Source organism: Crinia signifera, chromosome 3 (genome assembly GCF_055691185.1).
Source record: "Crinia signifera chromosome 3, ASM5569118v1, whole genome shotgun sequence".
In the NCBI taxonomy this organism is placed as follows: Eukaryota; Metazoa; Chordata; class Amphibia; order Anura; family Myobatrachidae; genus Crinia; species Crinia signifera.
The window spans coordinates 82,456,277-82,479,906 of record NC_139219.1 but is presented as its reverse complement, the minus strand read 5'-3'; the positions used below and the strand labels follow the sequence as shown (position 1 = coordinate 82,479,906).

Genomic DNA, 23,630 nt, shown 5'->3' with positions numbered 1-23,630 from the left:
CTGTGCACGCGCCAAGGTACTCTATCGATGCTGGTTGCAATCAGCAGCAAAGATATAGTGCTATTGTTTGTTTGGGAGGGCCACAAACTGGTATCTTGTCTATGGCCCGTTGGTGTCTAAATCCGCCTCTGGGTAGGAGCTGATTGCCATCGATAATGTCTCTAGCTGTACTCTTTTGTTTAGAAGGTTTGATATAGCTCCCTATGATTCTATCAGAGAGCTTGGAATGATGGTTGTTGTGTTCCTGGCTGTTGTTGTGTGCTATGCATCATACATTATAAACAGCACTACCCCTTCTTTTTTTAAAGCAGTACAGAACCTCCATCAGTACTTAAATTATAGATCACTAGAATTAGTGCTTTGAGGCCTAGGAAACCCTGTAGCTCTTGTTTGACATGCTAACAAAGATGTTGGGTTTACAGAAATGTTTGTTTTTGGCATTACAGTTGTTGTAGAAAAATCATCCCCCCCTGTTCCTGTAGAAATAGCCCCAGATGATTCAAAAAGTGCAAGTCAAGTAATTGCTCCAACTCAAGTCACAGGTAAGTGATGAATAGACATCACATTTATTTATTTATTATTAACAGTTTCTTATATAGCGCACACATATTCCGCAGCACTTTACAGAGATTATTTGAACATTCACATCAGTCCCTGCCCCAGTGGAGCTTATAATCACATCTACATGCACACACACAGACATTCTAGGGTTAATTGGATCGTGGGAGGAAACCGGAGTGCCCAGAGGAAACCCACGCAAGTACGGGGAGAATATACAAACTCCGCACAGTTAGGGCCATGGTGGGAATCGCACCCATGATCTGCTGTGTGCAGTAATGATAACCAATACACCATCAGTACTGCCCCAAATACCATGGTCTAAATGTTATAGTCTCTAGTCTCTGAGTTCCGAAGGTGCAAGGCTTTTGTGCGAGTCTGCATTTTTTTTTAAAGCAGCCATTTGTACCATGTTGGAAAGAGCACACATTGCTGCCTGAATCTCCCACCTATAATAAATATGATATATGTTGGAGTTTGTCACATGGTAGTGCCAGCACATCCCACATATATCTCTTAAAAATAGTAGTTATAGGACACCATGTTTAATAATGCAGAAACAGGAGACTTGCATTGGGCTTTGCATAGAAATGTTTGCATTAAGGGGTGACAGGCGGGTAAATGCCTTATGCTGGAAACATTTCTTTGTGGTGTAGACATGAAGCCTGCCGAATTAATTGCTGTCAGCTAATTTGGAAACTGGATTCATGCAGATTACTAAACTAACATCAAGAAAAGGGAGGAGACAGATGAGAAAACACTTGCGGCCAAATGTAGTAGCCTCCAAGTTTGGCGGCTGTGAGGGATGCAATCCCTAAATGTTTTTGCCTTGTAAATGATTGCCCCTTTTAAAAAAACTATATGGAGAATGAAAAATTTATGGGGAGGGGTTTGTGCACAAGCGGTAATATGTATTGATACAGAAATCCACAATAAAGATAATTATAAACCAAATGGTATAGAGAATGATAACTCAAGTGGAGGTGCTCCCCGGAGAGTAATAAAGTTTAAGTTTGGAGAAAGAGAAAGCACTCTCTCTTTGTGGGGGCACTCTTATTTATCATTTTACTTTTAAAAAACCTGAGAGTTCGACCGCCAAACTAGAAGCCTATTTACTTTGGCTGTTGATTTCAAATAATAACCTGCTTTTTCCATTTCTTGGTTGCTTAATTTATTAGAAGTCAATGAATGTATAGTGAATCCTGATATCTGTGGAGAGGGGGTCTGCATCAACCTACCTATTGGATACCAGTGTGTCTGCCATCAAGGCTACAAGCAGAATGACAACCAGACGAAATGTGTGGGTAAGACCCTCTTGCATTTACTACATTCTCAAATGCTCACATCCAGAATTATTTATATTCCAATTGATTATATTTTAATATTTCAATTTTCGAATGCCAGCAGAAACAAATGAGAGGGTTCTAGACCTCCTAGTAGTTCTGAGTAGTAGGGGGCAGGGCCGCTGGGTGGTGTCATAAAAGAGGCATGGTGGATGCTTACAGGAAGATCTATGTGTGGGGGCATGGCCAACACAATTGCTTCATCATGGCCACACACCCCACCGTGCATTGATGGTAATACAGGCATTGCACAGCGGGGGGATGGGGGGCGGAGCTACTATGATGCAATTTTTTTGGAGACTCCTGGCCATTCCAGGATGGTAGGTAACCCTATATTACATACAAATCTACATGTATGTTATATGTGCTGACCAGCTCCCGCTGCAAACTTAGGTTGGTGTTATTGACAACAATTGTAAAACAGATACATGTTTAATATTTGATGTATTTCTGAAAGAAAATGGGAGAAAAGCACTTAGGCGAGTGTCACACTCGCATGGGTAAGGGAAGGGGCGTGCAGGGGAATGCCTCGCATTTTATTGGTGTCCCCATGAAAATGCTGGGCATGGGGCAGGCGGCTGACAACACTTGACGTCAGCGCCGGCCCCCTTTTCGGCGGATAGCGGCTGTAATAAAAGTCAGTTGTTTGCATGCTACCGTAGGGATTCGGGCGGCAGAGGGGGGAGTTTGTCAGGGCGGCACTTACCCGCGAGCTAAGCAGCGAGTGTAGGCTGCTTAGCGAGTGGGTCAGAATCAAGCCCATGTGATTACAGCCGGATTACAACCGGAGGTACTCAGGGGTAGATTTATTATAGTGGCGCTATAACACTTTCTGCTTCCCCTCAGTAGCGAGGCGAAGCAGGAGGGGAGAGCGACAAGATCTACTAAGATCTTGCCCGCCGAAGCGGGGGAGCGCTAACTCCCCCTCCGGCGATGCCTCCTCCAGCTGACAGCGCATCAGTTAACACTGACGCGCTGTCTGCTTCTCCCCAGCCGGCTGGACTGCTCATGCGCGGGATCTCGCTACTCACGCAAGATCCCCAGCGCAGCTCAGAGCCAGCAGCAGGGACAGTACTGTCCCTGCTGTAGGCATAGGGCATCGCCACCTGCAGCTATCGACTTCGATGCTGACCGTTCATAAATCAGGCAGGAGGCAGGCGCACAATACAAAATATTGTAGCTGCGCTATGCCTACTGCCCCACAGCGCCGCACGTAAGACACCCGCTCAGTGGGTGTTATAGATCAGGGGAATCGCTATCCCCTGCCATAAGGCACAGGGATTGCGCATATTCCCCTGATCGTCAGTTAATGAATCTACCCCTCAGCTCCCGCTGGTGACAGAACAGTAAAACTCCTAAATGTAATTTTCATCAGCTAGGCTTTCCAGTGGTTTAATAAATAGACCCTTAAATCATATGTAGAAGAAGCACAAACACCAATAAATTTAAGCTTTTAATATATTGATAAAAGTACTAATGAATATCTATACCAATTTCCATAGATATCAATGAATGTGCTCAGGACCGCAGTCTCTGCTCACGTGGCCGATGTGAAAATACAGATGGAAGTTTCCTCTGTATCTGTCCAGCCGGATATATGGCTAATGAACAGGGAAAAGACTGTGTTGGTAAGTAATAATGATTATAATGTGAAGGGTAATAGGGCCTGCACACATGCCGATATTAAGGCATTTTCTAAGAAACTTTGCTTAGTTTGGCAAAGTCGCTTAGAAAATGCCCCTTCATCGGTGTCCCCACGCGTCGCTGTCGCTGGCCGAGATTGATGGGCAGTGTCCATCAATCTCGCTGTCAGCAAACTTAGCACACAGAGCTGGCAGCTCACTCTGTGTGTGGTCTGTCAGCGCTGTGTGCTGATCGACAGCGGCACAGCACTGCCCGACCTAGCATAGCTAGAAAGCCCTACACACATAGCTATGTGTGTGGGGCCCATAAGAGTCCCCATGCAAAAGGTTATGTTACTAGACTTGAAATAAATGTAGATTGTGGATCTCATGTATAGTTGGGCATATGTGTATTATTATTATTATTATTAGAACATCTGTATTTGTGGACTGTGTCACGTACAGCAGAAATGAGTAGGGATATGCTATCATTCAGGGTGCAAATGTGTCCGTCTCTACATAAGCCTGTATTACTATAGCTTTATCATACTGCCTTTCTGTACTGTGTAATACCCAGTCCAGCCCTTGCAGAGGAGGGAGGAGATGGACCAGTGAAAGTTGCTATTTATTTACTGTACAATAAACAATATTAGATAATCATATATATATCTGCAGCAGAAGTAAAAGTAGCTTTATAGTTTGCGTATAAAATCGATCTACCAAATCACGTGCATCCTTTCTATAATTTTGTGTTGTTCACTTTTAGATGTAGATGAGTGTGCGGGACCAGATGTGTGTCAGGGTGGGCTCTGTATAAACACCGCCGGCTCCTTCCATTGTAAATACTGTGACAGTGGCTTCCGCATGGACAGAACAGGTCAATGTGAAGGTAAGCAGGAAGCTTATAAAGTATGCATTGTGTCTTTCTCTAGTTTTCAATGTGTTATATACACTTTATATACATACCGCTCTACAGCGTGTAACTTCTTTATATAGTCAGGACGACATATTTCATATATATATCTATATATATATATATATATATATATAGCGTGCAGAAAGAAGCGTCACTCCAGGTACTTGTTCAATAGTAGTTTACTGTAAGTCAACAGTGTTTCGGGCCGGAGCCCGTCTTCTTTTTATGTCCTGAAGACGGGCTCCGGCCCGAAACACTTTTGACTTACAGTAAACTACTATTGAACAAGTACCTGGAGTGGCGCTTCTTTCTGCACGCTATTGACAAGCGCTGGTACAGCCAGCGAACAGCGGGCACCCAGGTCAAGATACACTGTGGAGCAGGGGCAAGTGAGGAGTGCCGGACCTCGAAGAATATATATATATATATATATATATATATATATATATATATATATATATATATATATATATAGTTACTGCATGTCACGAACACAGGCTGATTTCAATAATTGGATGAGCTGACATATCGGCTTATCCCAGATTTCAGCTTGAGGGTGTGACACAGGAGTAAGTGTGACTATTCCGTTTTAACTCTATTTTGCATTCGGGTCTATCTTTATGTCTGCCTTGGTTGTGTAGGCTTTTGAAATACAAACCCTGCCAATTTAGTTTATCATTGACCCATGTTAAATTAGTATCCGCCAGGTGTTGAAGATGCATTGAAGTTACCCTTTGAAATACAGGTTCTCTAGTCTTTTCTAATTGTTGGAAGCAGATGAACTTCCAGGTCACATTCTTGTGATCTGCCAGTGGACAAATGTCACAGTGACTAAACTCCTCATTTCAAGTTTCACTGCTTATTTACCATTCATAGATCTGCATCTCCCACTGTCAGAGAACTGCAGATAAGTCTCGCATAAAAAATTGTGCCTTTCAAGTTCATTCATTGTTAAAAAAAATGTAATATACATTACATTGCATTAGTGTGGTTTAGTTTATATACTATATATCACTTATTATTATTTTTGTTTCTTTTGAGGTTTTCGTTTTTATTGTGCTTAGATCATATTTAGTATTTAAATGTACATTTCCTATGCACACATTCATGTTAGTGTTTTGTACATTTTTTACAGTATGTCACAAACCATCATATTTATAGGACACACAAGAGGCTAAACACTTTATACCTTTTTACAAATAAATATTTTGGGTAATATTTTTGGCCTATTGTCACTATTTTGGACTGGAAACATGATAGTTATATATAGTACTAGCTGAATACCTGTGCTTTGCTACAGGGTGAGAATGGTAAATTCGAATTATAGTTGTTCGTTAATTTACGTTGGAGCGCAGCACATAATGCATCTCCTGATAGTCTGTGCTGCTGGGGGACCCTGTTACTGCCACTATATAACTCTCAGTGTGTGGGTTTGTGCTATTTCCATTCCTGTCCTCACTATGCCTGTCACATGCAGCCCTATAATCATGCATGTCCTGATAGTCTGTGCTACTGCCCCACCCTTAGGGGTGCTAGAAGTGTGTTATCACCACAGTATTTGTTCACATACTGTAATTGATATGTGTACCAAGTTTTGAGTAAATTGCTCACATCATTCCATAGTTATGCTGTCTGCTGAAATACTCTGTGCGGCTGCCTCAGCCCTAGGGGTGCTAGGGATGTCTTACCCCCACAAGGTTTATTCACAGATAGAATGTCATATGTGTACCAAGTGGGTTGTAAATTGCTTGAGCCATTCCGGAGTTATGCTGTCTACTGATATACTCTGTGCTGCTGTTCTACCCCTAGGGGTGTGTTAACCCGACAGTGTTTATTCCCAGATTGTAAGTAATATGTGTATCAAGTTTGGTGTACATTGCTGCAGTCATTCTGGAAGTATGCTGGAACTAGGGATGCTAATCCCGGGGCATTTTTTCAATCCCGGGATTCGGGATTGAAAAATGCTCAATCCCGGGATTCCCAGGATCCCAAGATTGGCTTCCCTATTTAAAAAAATGCCTCGGCCGCCCGCATATTTTCATACCTGGGCAGGTATGGCCAGGATCCAGGAGGTGTGGCAGTGGGGAACAAGCTGAGCGGAGCGACTGAAGTAAATCCAGTCATGTTCAGGAGCGGCAGGGCAGCTTTCTGGCCTGCGCAGCGTGACTACTGACATCACGTTATGCAGAGCTGCTTTACGCAGAACCGCGCTGGCGTCGGAAGAAGCAGGGCAGCATCTGAGTAGGAGCTCAGATGCTGCCCGGCATTAGACGTCGCATGCGCCGTCTAATCCCAAAAACCCGGTATTGGAACCTCCAATCCCGGGATTGAAATCCTGGCGATTTTGGGGCCAAATCCTCTGATCCCGCCGATCCCGGGATTGGCCACCCTATCTGGAACATACTGTATATATAAGCGTACAGCAAAAAAAATTTTTTTAACTAATAAAAAATTAACAGTAATTAATTTAGACACAGAACAAAAGATACCCAGCGCAAAGTCCTAGTGTTTTTCAAGTATAAGTCCACATCAGAGTCCCAAATGTGTGCAGTCTCTCTCTGGGATCGTGCCAATGATCCAGCGGGGAAAACTTGCAAAAGGAATAGAGAAGACGCACCAATGAGCAGAATGTAACAACACTTTACTTATGCAACAAAGCTCACATACATTGGGGTTAAAAATCTTATGCTTGCCAGCCAGATAGTTTTATCACCGTCACAGCCCGGACATCAATGTGAGAAAAACGCCGTCACTCAGCTGCCGCCGTCAAGCCGCAGACCAGGGAACAGCACACACAGAGTCGGAAGGATCGCCGGCTGGATCGCAGGTGGAAGCAAGACGTCTCAACGTCGGACCAAAAGGAAGCCACGCCCAACGCGTTTCGTCACACTGTAGGACTTCGTCAGGGTACCCGATACTCACCTCATGTAACCACACCCCCTGACGAAGTCCTACAGTGTGACGAAACGCGTTGGGCGTGGCTTCCTTTTGGTCCGACGTTGAGACGTCTTGCTTCCACCTGCGATCCAGCCGGCGATCCTTCCGACTCTGTGTGTGCTGTTCCCTGGTCTGCGGCTTGACGGCGGCAGCTGAGTGACAGCGTTTTTCTCAGATTGATGTCCGGGCTGTGACGGTGATAAAACTATCTGGCTGGCAAGCATAAGATTTTTAACCCCAATGTATGTGAGCTTTGTTGCATAAGTAGTGTTGTTACATTCTGCTCATTGGTGCGTCTTCTCTATTCCTTTTGTAATTAATTTAGATTTGAATTTTTTTTAGTTGCCTCGGCCATGTTTTAATACGGTCATATGTAAAATTTTACAATCTTCCCTTGTAAACTGTGGATTTGTATAGATAGACAAAAGGACAGAAGGACACATTTTCGCTTTTATATTTTACACACACAACATACATGTGCGGGTATAGAACATACTTTATTTATTGAGACACAGAATTAACAAGTACAGTCAAGTAAAGGGACATAGAGGCATAGAGTTTATATTGAAAATACTGTATTTGGGCCACAGCTAGTGGCGCATGTAAGACTGCATTTTATGACCCAAAATATTTAAAATGTCAAAGCCAGAAAGAGGAAAGAATAGAGGTAGTGTGCCTAGCCACTTAAAAAGCAAAATAGACAAGAGAGAGGAAAAAGGAAGGGTAGGGTAGAAATCCTTAAGAAAAGGATTAGCTGATTCTATGTCGTGAGAAGTTTAGAATCAGAATCCGCTTTATTGGCCAGGTATACTTGCATATACTAGGAATTTGTTTTCGGTTTGCTGTACAGCAGCCAGGTGGGTAACAAGTAAACAGCATACAGTATAAACAATAAATATACATATAAACAATATAAACAGGTGGGGGAACATGTACAGTCATATAGAAAGATATTCCGAGGGGACACCGTGTTAGATTATGTGCAAAGGGTTATAGCGTGACTAGAGTGAGGTGTTCATGAGTCCACGTGTCAACAGGTGAACCGCTTGAGGGAAGAAACTATTTAGGCTTCTGGTGGACCTGGTGGGAAAAGTCCTGTAGCGTCTACCTGATAGCAGCAGTGAGAATGCACTGAACGTCAACAACTAGGGCTCGTAGACCTCGTAAAAGTTTTTTGGATGGAGTTATTGTATGTAAACTACATGGATTCCATCTGAATAACAGGCAAGGCCCCACCCAGAACTGATTGCAAGGACGGAAGTGATGTTTGACACCAGTTAGCATTGATCTGACATTTTGTTGCGTAAACAATACAAAGAGTTAAAGGAACTTCTAAATTCAATATGTTGAACAATAGGAGCATTCTTCCAGGGAGGCATCAGTATAGGACAATGCCATCAATTGTTGCTAAAGGAACTTGCAGTAGCACGTCTCTCCAGCATCCATCTTCAAAGATGGGTGATAATTTATGCAGCAGAGATGGATCAGATGCTAATGAAATAACTATTTGTAAGCATTTTCTTTTGTCCTCAAACAAATACAATTGGGGATGCAATTTGCATAATTTCCTCCCAGTCCTCAGCATCCAAAGTCTTCCCAAAGTCTCTCTCCCATGATTATCTCATGAGTACCATTGGCTACAAAGCATTTTAGATCAAATTCCTTATATGAAGAGAACCCCAGGTCTTTGGTGGACGGTTGTCTGGGCCCAGAAGGATAGATGTATGCAGTAGCGGCTCCTACCTTTTTGGGGGAGGGGGCTGCCTCTGGCCGCAGGCTTCCCCCTCCCCCTGTCACCATCACTGCCTCTCTCCTCTCATTCCCGGCGCCTGTCCTATGATGATTGCAGGTGCCAGGACTGGTGCATGCGCAGTACAAACATATGTACTGCGCATGCGGCCAGCTTCTATGGGCTGCTTCGGCCCGGCCCTGTACAATATAAATGACAGGCACTGGGACCAGAATTCGATATGGGTACTGTGCATTCGCAATTGCCGATTTTGCTCGGCAGCCCACAGAAAGGTGTTCTGGAGGGACTGCCTTGGTGACTGGCAGGTCGGACTTCCAATAGGAAGTCACTGCCAGTCACAGTGAAGCCAGTGCAGTCTCACAGACTGCATCTGGCTTCACTACAGTGGCGGATTTTACCTGGGGTGCTGCAGCCCTGCAGCCCATAGGTAAAAACCGCCACTGGATGTATGAAGCAGTGATAAATGTGGAGAAGTGAGCCAGTGGAGAAGTGTACCAAGACTACATATAAGTTTATAGAATGCACTTGATAAATGTTACTTTAAAACTGATTGGTTGCCATGGCACATTTCTTTCTTTCTACCGCTGCTTCATGCATCTACTCCACAGATTTAAAAGTCTTACCCCAATTTCTAAGTGAGTGAGAGATAACAGGGTGGCACACATCCGAAATCTAGAACCAGGGATCCAAAGATGGGAGGGGACGGACTAAGTCACAATGTTTTGTACTTCGATCAGTAACCAAACCCTGGAATGATGAGGACTGTTCCAAAGAATTGTTGGCAAAGCCATGCTGCCAAGTAGTAACATTTGACATTTGAGATGTCATAGCCCTCCTCTCCACTGGGAGGTGAAGTAGCTTGATCTGAGACCATCTATTTTGCCATACTGTATGAAACAATACATTTTTATTATACTTTGTCTTATGTAGTTATATGCGTAATAATAAAATGGCTCTTTTTTCCATATTTACTTATTTGCCCGTGTTGCATATGCAGTTCCATTGTGTACCTATTTGATTCAATCAAGCAAAAGTTAGGCATGGGGAAATATAATTTTGGTCAATGTGGTGTGTGACTGGAAATATGTGAGGTAGGGAGCTAGTATTGAACATTATTACTTTGCATTTGTACATTGTTATTGAAACATTGAAACATTGCTTTTGCATTTTGCTTTTGCCAGCCCTTGTTCTGTTCTTTTACCTTTACTGTGTTATTAACTGTTTCTAACATTGACTCATCAGAAGTGGTAGAAGTATAGATTAAAGAATTTGCTTATTCTGACAGATATCGATGAATGCCTGATTCCATCCACTTGTCCATATGACAGATGTGTCAATAACCGAGGCTCGTATGCATGTATTCCTTGTCCTGAAGGATATAGAGGGTTTAATGGTAAATGCTATGGTAAGTTAATTTGCACATTATTCTGATGCCCTTACTGTATGTTTTTTTTTTTTTTTGTCATTGTCACTTATTAAATGTGTGAATTATGTAAATGGAGCAGAGTTGACCTTCGCCACCATAGAGGAGGATTTGGGTGCACAGAGGAGGAGGGAGAAATTCATACACACTGCATGATGCTGATTAGTTTCATTGCCATGACAACTCCCAAAGTACCAGCTATGAACATGGAGGCAATTATAGTACAAGTGCATCGCTCCATATTTTCCTTAGTACCATACATAGACAAGAGGAGGCAGATGGGATGGAAATAATGGGAATACGTTGCACTTTCTTTCATATTTGTCTTTATATATTTACATATTTGTCTTAATACATTAACCTCAGTATTTCTTTGTTATTTACCCAACTAGTAAATCATTGATGTAATAAGTAATTAATCATTTGAGACAACATTATGCCATTAACTTTCCCAGTAACGATAACTACTATTGGAATCTGCTACAGTCAGGGCAATCCTTATGCATACAGTGTGCACGCTAGGCAGCTGTCCAGAGCCCAACGATTCTAGGGTTCTGAGCAGCAAGGCATTATCTACCTGCCTGCAGCCAGACAGGGAATAACTGCCATGCTGATTGGTGGATGGCTGGTACTATCCACCAATTAGAATGATGAACATCACTCTATGACGCAGGACCAAAGCATGACGCAGGGCCAAAGTAGGGGGATGTTATGACTTTTTATAATTGATCGCCATGAATGGGTGTGTAGGGGCCCCAGTGAATTGCTTTGCTCAGGGCCCACAATGCTGTTAAGATGGGCCAGAGTTTAGTACTAAATATTGTCTTTAAACTCTGACTTTTTCTTAGCTTACAACATAGCCATCATTAACTTGATGAACCTTTCATAAAATTATGAAAATTGAAAGCAGATTTCATACAAATGTGAGCTGAAAATAAATTAATTGGTGTTATTCTGGGCTGTCTAATGAAAATGTAATTCATACATGTCTGCACATTTGTACCTTATTTTTGTCTTATTAAACTTCATTTTTTTTGTTTTACTTGTAGACATTAATGAGTGCCAAGAAGACACATCACTTTGTGCCAACGGTAACTGCTTCAATCTAGAGGGATCTTACAAATGCACGTGTCGGACAGGATATGAATCAACCTCTGACAGTAAACAGTGCATTGGTAATTACGTGTTCCAATTCAACCTTGCATTCGTTTTCATTTATTTCATTTTGTGATTTTTTTTTTTATTTCTGAAACTGGATACAGACTTTGTACTGTACAGAAAGGGCACCTGAGGGGATTGTAGTCACTTCAGAAATAGGCCCACGTGACTCATGTCTGCGTCTCAGACATTTGTCCTCATTCTGATGTCCATCTGTGATAACAGATTGTTCTTATTTTATAATTAGATCATAGATTTCCTAGCACAGGCTCTTGCCTCTTTTTGATAGGACTGTTTTGCTCAGAACTGTAGAATGCAGAAAATATTTTAGTGTCAGATGACAAAAAGAATGAAATAGAATTTACAGATGTGTCCGCATAGACCTAGCCTCAATATGCCATGCAGTGTGAGACGACTGGCACGTGAGTCAACCAAGTGGTGTAACGTAGCCACTTTATATTGAAATTTGCTTCCTTTGCACTGCAGATGCAGCAAAACACCGCTCAGTCTGTATCAGACACACCGGGCTGCAACTTTATCTATCCTGGAATTAGTTTTAAATATGTGCAAAGTTGCAAAGTGTAGCAAAATAAAAAAAAGTGTACAGAAGAAAGCGATGGGCACTCATTTGTAGCACTTTGTATACTGATTCGCTCCTCTTTACATACACATGTACAGTACAAGTGTTGCATATCAGTGCAGTCTAGTGAAGTAGTTTTGTTGAATCACATTGGGCCTTATTCTGGTTGAGTCGGATGTCTCCGAATGCGGACGGATGGCCGATGCTTGGTGTTTGCGCATGTGCGGAGGCGTTTCTGAACACGCGGTGAGTTCCGTACAGAAAATGATCATACGGAACCATCCAATCAGGGGGTTGAGAGGGGCATGAAGGGCTGTTTGGACTCATTACCATATGTGTATGCCCCGCGTTTCATGGGCATTCCCATGAAAACGATGGGCGTAAATATGGTAATGCGGCCGTGACACACGTGTAGGGGGCGGACAACTGACATAGCCGGATGTCAGCTGGCCGCCCATATCCCTGCTTTCAATCGGAAAAATGTCCGTGTGGTCTAGAGCACTCGGTGCTGCCTGACCACTCGGTCCATCATTCGATGGTCGGCGACCATCAGAGGATGGGGGAGCTTTCCACAGATAGGGGAGGTGTTTGCATGAAACATCCGCTCGCGGTCCGTTTGCTCTGTGTTTTACCGCATTTGGACGGTGTGAGCGATCCGTACGGTAGGCGGGGCTAAGAACACTCGGTGGCCGTCCGAAAATACGCATCCGTCCAATTCAACTAGAATAAGGGCCATTGTGATTAAGACACACATTTGAGCAAAAAAAAATTTGAAAAATAAGCTTGGTGCAAGCCATGTTGCACATACATGAAGGGCAGTTTGTTGAGACTGCGCACTGCGGCAATAGTTTATGAGGACACATCTTTACATGATCTTTGTTTTTATTTTAGGTTTTTTATTTATTTCCTGCTCTATTTGTTAGAAATAGCCTTGTCGCTATATACTGAGCATTTTTGTTGATAATGAAGGATGTTGACTCCGCTTTCACACAGTAAAGCAAATTACCGGGTCAAGCATTTCTACCTGGTAATTTGCTAATCAACATGGTAATGTTGATTAGCAAATTCTTCTATGTCAAAGGCTCAACCCAGGACAATATTGCAGGTTCCTCGGCCCTGGTAAAAAAACAACCCAGGGTTGAAGACCCGAGAATTGGGTTGACCCTTTCAACCAAGAAATGGACCCGATTTGAACGTGGGTAAAAGTGCTTGACCCAGTTATTTGCTTTTCTGTGTGAAAGGGGTATAAATAAGAATTTATTATACAAATAATGCTATTATTTTATATCCACAAACAGAATTTTATATTTCTTTTCATTTTTGCTGCAATAATTATCCATATTTTTTTCTGCGCTTGGTAGACCTACACAAGGGTTTATGTCTTCCTTAGCAGTTTTCCCTGCTGTATGTTTGATGCATAGCCATAGAAATGTATATTAATAAACATGGTTTTAATCATTGTGTTTTTAATATAGATATAGATGAATGCCAGCTTGGTAATTTATGTTTGAATGGGAAGTGCCAAAACATTGAGGGATCCTTCACCTGCTCCTGCAACCAGGGATATCAACTGAGCCCGGCTAGTGATAAGTGTGATGGTATGTATAATGCGATGGCACAGCATACTGTATATTTCCAATCATCTGTTTGTTTTATACAATATATGAAAGCTGAATTAATAATGAGAGTACATTGGGGCCGATTCAGCCATGTTGGTACAGATGGCGCATCTCACGTCATATGGTGCAGAGACACTCAAGTCCGTGAAGACACAACTGTACATTTATTATTCTTCATAACTGTTCCCTGTTCGCTAATATGTGACCCAGGGTATAAGAGAAACCCCTGGTGGGCCCGTCTTCCTAGGGGGCCACCTCCTCCTCCTCTAGAGATCAGGTTCCAGTCTGTGCCTTGATTTATACATATGTTACATTATACTGCACAGGAAATATTGTATTTTAAACAGTGCAATGCTGTTATTAATGTGGTACATTATCATGCATGAGCTAGTAGTATTTAATATATATATTTCTCAATGGGACCTCTGTGGAGACCCCGGTGGGCAATTCATGCCTCAGTCCAACACCGAGTGTTACTAAAATTGTATTATATTTGTTATATCAGACAAACTGACATGCATTTCCAAATGCCCTCTTTACTTGTACGGTTGTGTAATATTGGGTTAGTATCTACAAACTGCAGTCACTGTATATACTGTAGACCTAATTCAATTCAGTTGCAAAAACCTGGCTCTGTGGTTGTATAAGAGTAACTGCAGTGACATAAAGTCTTAAGACCTTACTTCAGTTCATATCAGCTCAAACTTCCATGTTAAAACAAGTGAACTGAGATACTGTAGCACGGTGTTACCGGGTTCGGAAAACATAAGGAAATCTATAATGTTTTATTGGGCTAATGTACCATTCTTGACTTGTACTTTATTTCCAGTAAAAGTATTTATAACAAAGTATTGAGTTACATTCAGTCATGTCTGTGGAGCTATCCTGAGGGTATTAAAATGCCAAATACAAAATTCAGGAGATTTTTACAGGTTCATGTGCACAATGTTATAAAAGGAAAACCAGACTGTGTTAAGGTCTTGTCTAATAAAAATGCACAATGCCTTAGATGTTGGACAGTTTTCGATAATCTATTGCAATAATGCATTAATAATATACTGGACATGGGTTGTGCACCCCCTACTGTAACTATACATACTGTAAGATGTTAATAAGGAACACTAGTGGATTCGCAGCTGATATTGTTACTGATATTACCAGTGACCCATATAGTGCGTACACACTGAACGATATCGTTCAGTGACATCATCCGGTCCCTGCTGACAGCAGGGCTCATTGACAATATAGTCAACATTGAGCATGCTATACGGACGACGGGGGTCATTAACGATGTGCTGCAATTCACATCTTTAACAATATTGAGCACACACACTAAGAGATTTTAATAATAAAGCAGCTCAGGCCTCTAAAATGAAATTACCAATGTACAGTTTAAGCATATTACATTTTATAAGATGTAATATACAAGATGTAAAGGTAGTTGCTTGTAAGAGGGGATTTTCATATTCTGATGTGTTTGACCTTCATTGTCATGCACACATTCTGTCATTTTAGAATGAGCCTTGTGATGTTGTTACTGATATAAGTGATGACATCACTAAACACAAATTATACAGCAAGTAAAGCTATAACTTTTACAATTGCAAAGCGCAACGGAATCTACCGCACTATATAAGAAACTGTAAATAAATAAACAACTACAGATGTAGCGCCGCTCATCCAGTGCTGGGGCTCACCAGACCACCCCCACTGGTAGGCGGACGCTACATCTGACTGGACCGCGGGAGCATCCCACACGCACCCGTGTCCCAGTTTCCCGTCGGCGACTCGGCGGGGTACAGGAACCCTGCCCGTCTCCACTTCAGGGAGATGGACAGGGTTAGGGGGGGGAGCGGGGAGGTGGGGGATGGCGATGGGGGACAGCAACAAAGCGGCAGGGACCCGGGGGGAGCTCTGGTTGAAGGGGATTGCGCGTGCATCTCGTGCACGTGCATCCACTTCCGGCGGCTGGCGGGTGCTGGCGAATCTACCGCCAGCCCCTGCCTGAATGAGAGGGGCTCCATCTGTATAACTTGACATTGATATATATCAATGGCTGAGCATTTAAATAAACACTAGTTACCAGCCCATGAAAATAACAGAACATCAGTGATGTCAGTGTCGACTGCTGCGCACAATCGAATGGAGCAAAACTCAAATTGCTTCGTCAGGTGGTAATGGCCAATGGCGTAAAAAGCATTTAGATGTGAGGAGCAGCATTACATACAGTAGTAACGTAGTAATTAAGGCTGAAAAAAGACATTAGTCCATCAAGTTCAACCTATCTAACTTGTAACTACTGACTTGAGTAAGTCATATCTATAGGATTCCCTTAGCCAAAATTGGCCAAAAATGCATAGCCTTTTATTGTATAAGATAAGATTGCCCCACTGTCTATTATGCTATCCATTTTTATTACTAAAGACCTCAGACTGTCCGTAGAAAATTATCAGATCCTACTTCTTATTTATCTATCAACTTCTAGAAGATAATAGATAGAATTCGATTGGTTGTTATAGGCAACATCCCATCTTCAATAAAACTCTGATCTTAGTAAATTTACCCCAGAGATATTTTTTGATAATTAGGATAGCTTTAAGGCTAACTCAAGAATGTATACATTCATTCCCCTATGATGCTTGACTGTTCCACTCTTTTGGAAGGCTGGTCTACCCAACCGATCATGGGAATCCTTATTCTTCAATCTTCCCCTAAACCTCTTGTTTTAGTGCCTGATCTCTTGATCTAATACTGTTCTTCCCTAAGTAATTATCTCCTCTTGAACCTTGTTAATATTCTCTGGACACTATATCCCCTCTCAGTTATAAAACTCCAGGTCATTGTCAAATTATTCATTGGAGGTCAATCGTATCAGCCAGTACAAAAGCAGAAATTGTATGACTTGATTATTGTACTAAGTTAGACGTAGGTTGCTAACAACTAAATTATAATACTTACATCTAGTGTGCTCACATGGAGGCATACACGATGTATGAAAGGAGTCACAGAGACAGACTAAACTTTCTATGCTTCCCCAGCTGCACAGTTAGGCTGGATTGTCCATATTTCACATCCGCATACACATTTGTTGTTGTCATGCTCACAGACATATGCACTGAACAATAATAAAACACTCACACTTACTCAGTGTCCAGCGTGGATGGACCACTACAGTTAGATATGACTTGACTCCCCTATAGTTGGAGTTGTATACATTCAGCATGCACATGAGAGAGCACAGTATCATACACCATGCTCAGCAATTAAGGGCAAGTTTATGTACACCGTAAGTGCTCAACGTGGAGTTTTGCACAAGTATGCCAGTACTGTTTTGGATTATAAACACACACTTCATCAAACATCACAGCATAGGTCCTTGGGTACTGTTACTGATATGTCATAAGGACATCAAATCATGGTGTAGATTCTACATATGTAGAATATTAAATATATGAGTATATTAAACTAAATAAAATAGCTTTCTTCATTGTATAATGTTTAATGTATCCTTGAATAGATATTGATGAATGCCAGGACACAAACTTGTGTGGTCACGGTCAGTGCAGAAACACGCGGGGATCTTTCACATGTATATGCAATGAAGGTTACAAACTCTCTGCTTCTGGGGACCAATGTGAAGGTAAGACCTGTACACCAGCAAATATACATTTAACAGTTATATGTGGGTAGAAATGTGTCTTCTTACATTTCATTTTTCTCGCAATGACAATTGTTTTTAATATTGACCTCATTTGACTTGTGTTCATTTCTTGGTTGATAAATGCAGGGCAGTCGACAGCAGGGACGGGCCCGAGTACTGGAGGGGGTGTGGCCAAAATGGGGGGGGGGGCATGGTTATGTCACCTCACTCAAAAAAGTGGCAAAAACATTACATGCAGCAAAGGATTCTACAGTGGGACAATGTAAGCGCTGCTGGGGGTTCCAAAAAGGGGTGGTGTGTAGCGCAGAGCGGTTTATCTGGGCTCCTCATTGGATCTGCAGTGCTCTGACTCTGTCACATGATCCTTGGCTCCCTGTCTACAGGATCAGGATGTATACATACACTACAACACCCCAGGACATACAATACCCCCCCCCCCCACCCCATGGCCATACACCACTTTCCAAGTTTTTACTACTGCTATCAGATCCTCACTATTTTATTAATCCAAGTGGACTCATGTGAAATTACTATTTGGCTGCAGCCGGGGCCCTGGTAATAAAGGGTGTGCAGCCTAACCACAGTGGTGTAGGCCTAGATCAGCACAGAGGGGAGCGCTGTGTGCCAGGGAGGAAGTACAACAGTGTGTGTTTGTCTGTGTGTGTGTGTGTGTGTGTGTGTGTGTGTGGGGGGGGGGGTTACGTAGAGGTCTGAGGTTTCCTCAGGGGACTGTGGACACACACACTTAAGTTCCATTGCCAAAGTATTCCTGGAAATAGCTTTTACATTTTGTCAACCATGCACCCATGTGCACTTCTTTGGTTATTTTATGTTTGCCTATCTGTAATCCTTAAATGCGGAGGAAAAGTACTGTACATTGAAAATTGTATGTTAGTATGCATATGAATATTCTATAGGTTGTTACATAAGGCAGTGGCAAACCAATTATAGTAATGTTTGATATCAGGGGCTTATATTTTATTTTCTTAAATGGAAGAATACCACCAAAGTTGTTTCTATTCAAAATACCAGAATCACATATTTACAATGGAAACATACATACAATACTGTATGCCTTACTTCATCGGTGCCAGTCAGCTAAAGTGGTCATGGTTACACTACCATGCTGGGTCTTGTCATTCCAGAAAAGTTGATGATCTACAACTGTCTGTCTTTGAGCTACGATAAACATAATTAATCTGCTCTCATGGTCCCTCCAGAGTAATTAAAAGTAACCCAATATCATGAGTTCTCTGCATTTCTGAATATACAGTATATATTTTGTGTAATATTGGTTAATGAACCATGTGTTCTAGTCTTCTGAAACCACCCATCTTTATTCTGAACACTTTGAAAATCTGAAAACATATGGCCGGTTTACATTAACAAATGAATCAAAAGTAACAAAAAAGCCCAGAAGGTCTTCAAGCAATTAGCTTAACATTAGGCAGATATACACTATTATACATTTGATGCCTAATCATAACAGACAGAAACATATTATAAACATCTGCTTGTGAGGCATAGATGGCTCTCCCTAGTCATTCCCCATGTGTTTTCCACTTCAAATGGAGAAATGACAAATGAATTATGTAAAGCAAACATTTTAGAGAGCCTATGTTACTGCTGTATTTGTAAGCTGATGACTAAACCTTTAGGAAATGGGGAGAGGGGAAAGAATATGAATGCAGATTGATTCATTGAATGTGGTCTGCAATCTTATCACATTCTGCTATTGACTGGAAAGCTTATTTAAATAAATAAATAAATATATATATATATATATATATATATATATATATATATATATATGGCAGCATTTTCTCTTGTGGGCATACTGACAAGCACATGGTTTTGCTAGCACAACAGGAATCTGGGAGATTTTGCCTACTTTCTGAGAATTTGCAAATTCTTCCAATATTTTGGGAATCAGATTGGGTAAATATGCTTTTATTACATACACTTTCGAAGGTCAAGCAGATTACATAAAATAAAAAAAAAATAAAAAAACAACATGGTTCTTTTTTAATGGTTTCACATTATAGAACCAAAAGTCACATGTAAAAGTCTGTGTTATGCAAGTACTATGTAATTGTGATGTCATTTGTATATGGTTTGTACTGTGCATATTTCTGAAACTTAATTTGCCACCCATAGAGAACAGTATTTTAGAAATAATCTGTTTGACTGCTCAGTATTAGTAAGTGCAAATATATATAAATGTAAAATATTTATATCTATACAGTAAGCTCAGCATTTCTTCCATTTCTATTATATTCTTTTTTTAGTCCCTACGCTCCTTTCCCAGAGTGCTCTTGTCAGTCTAATTGAGGTGTAGTAGTTCTCTCGCCAATACTATATTTTGGGAGCATGTCCTAGAGGCAATGGATATGTGTGAAATAATTAGAGGGTGGGTCATAATGCATCTAGCAGATAAAACTCCCTAAATTTGGACCCGGTGTAGCACATACATTCCCCCGACACTAAGGCACAATTAAACAGACATAGTTGAGGTTAGTGGCCCCTCTAATTTAATTCCCTCGTTAGGATCCTTCTTTAAATAAAATAAAAGCACTTTTCAACATCTCTTGCAAATCCAAATGATGTAAATGTCCCATGTCTCCTGCCTGTATTGACAGGGAATGCGTTTTCTGTTCCAAAAATTATAATTGCATTTGCATGGAAGTTTCTACCAGGATCTGTTCACATATTTTAGGTCCAGAGTTCTGTCTGCAGCCAAGAAAAACTCTGCTTCAAGTATACTCAGAAGAGATCTGGCTATATGCTTATACCAATGCACAGTTTATGATATAACAATGCAATTATACTGTGTCAAGCTACAATAGTCTAACAATGATAGGTCTCCCAATGATGAAATAATTACTGTTTCCCCCAAAACATTGATTGCAGACATAGACGAATGCCAGGAAGTTGATGCCTGCCAAGGAGGAGGAAGCTGCTACAATACGGATGGGTCGTATGTATGTACATGTCCAGATGGCTTCCAGCTCATGGATGGAAGGAGGTGTGAAGGTATAGTAAAGCTATGGAAAGCAGAAATCATGCAGCTTTGCAGGAAGGAATTGTGTACCTTTACCATGAATTGTTACTAGGACAAGGGAAGTTATGCGTGGTATATTGCTTTCTCCACCTATAATGCAAGTATAATATTGTTTTCTAAGCTCAATCGATGGGTGTCTGCCAAAGTGTCACAATCTCACAAGACTAAAAAACAGCAAATGCAGCTGATGAAGAAACCAGATTTGTCATTAGACTTACCATTGAACAAATGTCATAGGAAGTACAGTATGGCGAATTAAGCTTTACCTGTTCCTTGTTCAATGTGTCGTTGTATTTGATTTTTACTAAATGTCTAGTATTATGTATTATATATGTGCTATTGTATTATACTTTAAAATATCTCACCATAAACTCTCCTCTATCATTTAAAATGTCAATAATGTGAGAGAATATTCCTGGCACAGATCCTTTCAGCTCTGTCAGTAGCCACCATGTACCTGTAATCTAGGTCCACTCCATAATCCAATAAGCAATGATTCTTTTGGATCCTAAAAATGAGGACTGTGCGGGTAGGAAATCTACTGTACTTTATGATTACAATTTCCCAATATTATCTGCCTACAAACTTTAGCTTTTGTCAGTTGTTTATAATTAGTGGACATGTAAAAAAATTAGGGATGTTCACCGGCCACTTTTCGGGTTTTGGGTTTTGGGTTTTGGGTTCTGATTACCTTAAGGTTTTGGGTTCTAATGGGTTTTGGCAAAACACCTCCTAAGTGTTTTGTGTTTGGATTTATTTGGGTTTTGGGTTCTGATTTTTTTGTTAAAAAAAGCCTAAAAACAGCTAAAATGGCAGAATTTGGTGGTTTTTTTGCTCCTACGCTATATTGACCTCAATAACATTCATTTACACTCATTTCCAGTGTATTCTGAACACCTCACACCTCACAATATTGTTTTTATTGCCAAAGTTTGCACTGAGGTAGCTGGATAACTATGCTAAGCCACACAAGTGTGCGGCACAAACACGTGGCTCATGTAAGAGTGGCACTGCAGCGGCAGACATGATGGCAGTTTAAAAAAATAGGCCCATAAAAGATACCTATCTGGCTTGATCATGCACTGTTTACCATGTGCAGCCAAGGAGCGGTGGGCATTTTGTGCAGCACAGAGTTTGTCTGCAAGTGTGTAACTGTTTCGATCACTTTAACATCCAACAAGACCCCTATCTGGCTTGATTGTGATTATGATTATTTATAATTAATTTCATCTGATTTTTAATTTGGTGATTAGTAATATTATTCATTTATTATTTATTATTACCATTCGTCTCGTCAATCATTGCCTAATGGGTGGAGGGGAGGGGGCTAATCAATGACTAGGTGGCAGCTGGAAGAGTTCTATCTGGCTGCGACTTCTGTAACTCTATTGATCGCTAGGGTGGATTCAGGTGATCTGGCTCGCTAGGCGGGTGTTCCCTTTGCTCACTGCTTCACATGCGTCCCTCGTGAAGCTGTGCGCTCTGTCGAGGAGGATGTCCTTTGCCGGTAGAGAAGTACTGATCTTCTCTCAAGGTGTTACGACTCGTAGCTGCACTCCCCTGCTACAACCTCAAAACAAGCACCAAGACCCCTATCTGGCTTGATTGTGCACTGTTTACACAGTGCAGCCGAGGAGCAGTGGGCGATTGGTGCAGCAATCAATTACTCTCATTAGTGGAATGCAATCAGTTGTATGCATTTAAAAGACAAGTCCCTCATACGAATGACTCTCAGCAGTGGGCACCAGACCAGACAGGTAGATGAAGCAGTACTAGACACCACACGGTAGATAAGTCAGTACTAGGCACAAGACCGGTAGATAAGGCAGTACTAGGAAGTACTAGGCACCAGACGGTAGATACGGTAGTACTAGGCAGTGGGCACTAGACCAGACAGGTAGATGAGGCAGTATTAGTTGTGTGTGTATCTGTTTTGGTCAGTTTAATATTTAACAAGACCCCTATCTGGCTTGATTGTGATTATGATTGATTGATTATTAATTAATTTTTTGATGTGATTGATTCATGGTCGAAACCCCGTTTAACAACCTGGTTGATCCTGACCCTGATGTGCAGTTTGTCTCTGTGCTGAAAGATCCCAATCTCAAATGGCAGACTGAACAACCTGTGGATAGCCATATTTCAAAAAATGTGAATGGGCTTGTGTGGCAGCCCACTACAGGATACCCCCTGTGCCCCTGGAGTGCCCCTAAAGAAGTTTAATTGCAGCCAATGCTGCTCAGAGGAAAACTGCAGGGATGTGAGGGGTTAAACAGCCCCAGCTCAGTCCACGTGCAGGGAGCCTGACACCCCCCTGATTGGCTGCCCAGGGATTGTGGCAGTCCACCCCTGGTGTACTCTTGTGCCCCCAAAGAGATTTTAATTGCAGCTAATGCTGCTCAGAGGAAAACCTCCTTTGCTTGTGGAAGCTGCAGGTCTGTGAGGGGTTAACAGACTCAGCTAGTGTCCTAGTGTCCCAGCTCCCATGCACATGAGACAGGAAGCTGGGAGGTCAGAGGTGATCCCAGCAGCAGTGTGTGAGAGAGAGAGAAAGTGTGCAGAGGGGTGAAGAGCTTGTATCCTGAGCCAGGAAGCATGCAGACAGAGATGCTGTGCAGAGAGAAGCACACATCTGAGACCAGGCACTGGGAGCAAGGACCCAGCAGTTAATGACAGCCAGCACTGCTGACCAGAAGAAGGGGTGAGCAGCATGTGAAGGGAGATAGAGCCCAGTAGGAGTGACTGCAGAGACCTACAGCACGGAACTAGGCAGAGAGGGACATTGCCGCCCATCTGGGAGTCACCCAGAGGACCACACAGCACCCAAGACAGGCAGTGGCCAGCCAGGAGTCATGACCAGCAGGAGCTGGCAACTGCAGCTGATTGTTCAGGTACTGGGGTGTTGGATACCCCCACTAACAGGACTGCCTGTTTGCCTCTGATACAGGAGATTGCCCTAAGGGATGGGAATCTGCCTGCCCCTCTTAGAGAGGATTTTTGAT

General features: G+C 42.0%; 1 protein-coding gene across 3 annotated transcripts in view; it reads left to right on the top strand.

Annotated features, from left to right (window-relative positions):
- Nucleotides 1-23,630, top strand: part of LTBP1 (latent transforming growth factor beta binding protein 1) — a 350,064-nt gene that overhangs the window by 252,198 nt on the left and 74,236 nt on the right. For all 3 annotated transcript variants that reach the window (XM_083176114.1, XM_083176113.1, XM_083176112.1), the window contains 9 exons: nucleotides 447-542; nucleotides 1,737-1,862; nucleotides 3,404-3,529; nucleotides 4,290-4,412; nucleotides 10,412-10,531; nucleotides 11,599-11,724; nucleotides 13,763-13,885; nucleotides 17,424-17,546; nucleotides 20,478-20,600. In XM_083176114.1, coding sequence (XP_083032240.1) covers nucleotides 447-542; nucleotides 1,737-1,862; nucleotides 3,404-3,529; nucleotides 4,290-4,412; nucleotides 10,412-10,531; nucleotides 11,599-11,724; nucleotides 13,763-13,885; nucleotides 17,424-17,546; nucleotides 20,478-20,600 — 1,086 coding nt within the window. The remainder of the gene's footprint in view (nucleotides 1-446; nucleotides 543-1,736; nucleotides 1,863-3,403; nucleotides 3,530-4,289; nucleotides 4,413-10,411; nucleotides 10,532-11,598; nucleotides 11,725-13,762; nucleotides 13,886-17,423; nucleotides 17,547-20,477; nucleotides 20,601-23,630) is intronic.